Raw genomic sequence first — 2,500 nt, forward strand, 5'->3', positions numbered from 1 at the left:
TTCATCTACTCATTTATCTACTTATATGTTATATCTATTTACTTATTCATTCATCTATTTATTTACCTATTAACATATTTACTTGTATATTTATTCAATTATTCATTTATATATTTACTTATTCATTTATTATTTTATCTATTCATCTTATCTTAGTTATTTAATTTGTTTATTTCTTACTGATTGATTAATTCGTTAAATAATCTATTAGTCTGCTTATATATTTTTCTCTCCGCCATCTGCGTATACAAAGTTATATCACAGACCAAAGGCAATGATATTTTACTTACTCGTTGCATTTTAAATGTGCTTTTATTAAAAACATGATTCATTATTATTATGCATTCTGAAACGCACATTTCTATTATGATTTTTTTTTATCTATTCATTCATTCTATTTTCTATTCTATTTTATTCTAATTTATTTTGTTTTATCGTGTTTCATTTTATTTTGTCTCATTCTATCTTATTGATATTAATTTTCTTTATTTTGTTTTATTCTAGTTTGTCTAATTTTGCTCTCTCTTATTATAGTTTGTTTTGTTTCATTCTATTTTGTTTCATCTAACCTTATTTGACTTTATTTCATTTCATCTTGTTCTATTATGTTTTATTTTGCTTTGTCCCATATTTATTTTTATGATTTTTTTCCTAACTGTCCTTACTTTATGAGCTGATCGTAGAATCTTTCACCATTAGGTATCTTGTTTTATTATGTTTTATTTTGCATTATCCCATATCTATTTTTATGATTTTTTTCCTAACTGTCCTTACTTTATGAGCTGATCGTAGAATCTTTCACCATTAGGTGTCTTGTTTTATTATGTTTTATTTTGCATTATCCTATATCTATTCTTATGATTTTTTCCTAACTGTCCTTACTTTATGAGCTGATCGTAGAATCTTTCACCATTAGGTATCTTGTTTTATTATGTTTTATTTTGCATTATCCCATATCTATTTTTATTATTTTTTTCCTAACTGTCCTTACTTTATGAGCTGATCGTAGAATCGTTCACCATTAGGTAATGACGAAACGCCAAGATCCGGCCTCGTCTTGTACTCTGTCTTCACGAAGTCCCGAAGTTTCTTGTACGCTGGAGTGACCTGGCAGGAGATATGGTGGTGAAAATACCAGTAGCTAATTTCACAGATGAAGTTATAAAAGAATTAGAAGAAGAAGATTTAGAAGAGGAAGGAGAAGGAGGAGGAGAAAACGAAGGCGAGGAAGAAGAATTAGAAAGAGAGGAAGAAGAGTTAGAAGAGGATTTAGAAGAGGAAGGAGAAGGAGGAGGAGAAAACGAAGGAGAGGAAGAAGAATTAGAAAGAGAGGAAGAAGAGTTAGAAGAGGATTTAGAAGAGGAAGGAGAAGGAGGAGGAGAAAACGAAGGAGAGGAAGAAGAATTAGAAAGAGAGGAAGAAGAGTTAGAAGAGGATTTAGAAGAGGAAGGAGAAGGAGGAGGAGAAAACGAAGGAGAGGAAGAAGAATTAGAAAGAGAGGAAGAAGAATTAGAAGAGGATCTAGAAGAGGAAGGAGAAGGAGGAGGAGAAAACGAAGGAGAGGAAGAAGAATTAGAAAGAGAGGAAGAAGAGTTAGAAGAGGATTTAGAAGAGGAAGGAGAAGGAGGAGGAGAAAACGAAGGAGAGGAAGAAGAATTAGAAAGAGAGGAAGAAGAATTAGAAGAGGATCTAGAAGAGGAAGGAGAAGGAGGAGGAGAAAACGAAGGAGAGGAAGAAGAATTAGAAAGAGAGGAAGAAGAATTAGAAGAGGATCTAGAAGAGGAAGGAGAAGGAGGAGGAGAAAAAGAAGGAGAGGAAGAAGAATTAGAAAGAGGGGAAGAAGAATTAGAAGAAGAAGATCTAGAAGAGGAAGGAGAAGGAGGAGGAGAAAAAGAAGGAGAGGAAGAAGAATTAGAAAGAGGGGAAGAAGAATTAGAAGAAGAAGATCTAGAAGAGGAAGGAGAAGGAGGAGAAAAAGAAGGAGAGGAAGAAGAATTAGAGAGGGAGAAGAAGTAGAAGAAGTAGAAGAAGAAGAAGAAGACTCACATCGTTGTTGATGGTGATTCTTGCCCTCGTCTGCAGTTCCTCCACTTCTTCAAGAGTAAAGAATTCACTGAAGGACTTGAAGGTCTCGTAAGCAGGAGAATCTTCGGCGGAATCGACCACGAAGCGCCCGAGCCCTTCCGCCACGTTTTTCTGAAGGAGGAATCTATACCTTAGTAGCCGACTGTACTTGCTGTCGAAAAGTCAAAAACCATTTATCTCATTTCAATGAAAATTGACACGTCTTCTAGATACCGGATTTCTAAATGAATTAAGATCGCATAACAATCCACCATGATAGGATTCATTTATTTTAAGATACTTTTTATATTCATGTCAACAACAACAACTGTTTTATATAAGCTTCTCAAAGCATGGTGTCACATAAGTGATCGTGTTCATAGAGTTCCCAAGGGAAGGTTAGTGAGTTAACATATAAAAGAATCATCCCAGATTT

General features: G+C 34.0%; 1 protein-coding gene across 2 annotated transcripts in view; it reads right to left on the reverse strand.

The window, feature by feature from the left end:
• Nucleotides 1-2,500, reverse strand: part of LOC143020654 (uncharacterized) — an 18,208-nt gene that overhangs the window by 9,449 nt on the left and 6,259 nt on the right. For both annotated transcript variants that reach the window (XM_076177173.1, XM_076177174.1), the window contains exons 5-6: nucleotides 2,047-2,196; nucleotides 992-1,107 (exon numbers count right to left, since the gene is read on the reverse strand). In XM_076177173.1, coding sequence (XP_076033288.1) covers nucleotides 992-1,107; nucleotides 2,047-2,196 — 266 coding nt within the window. The remainder of the gene's footprint in view (nucleotides 1-991; nucleotides 1,108-2,046; nucleotides 2,197-2,500) is intronic.

The sequence above is a fragment of the Oratosquilla oratoria genome, chromosome 40 (genome assembly GCF_046742065.1).
Source record: "Oratosquilla oratoria isolate Oo_2021 chromosome 40, ASM4674206v1, whole genome shotgun sequence".
In the NCBI taxonomy this organism is placed as follows: Eukaryota; Metazoa; Arthropoda; class Malacostraca; order Stomatopoda; family Squillidae; genus Oratosquilla; species Oratosquilla oratoria.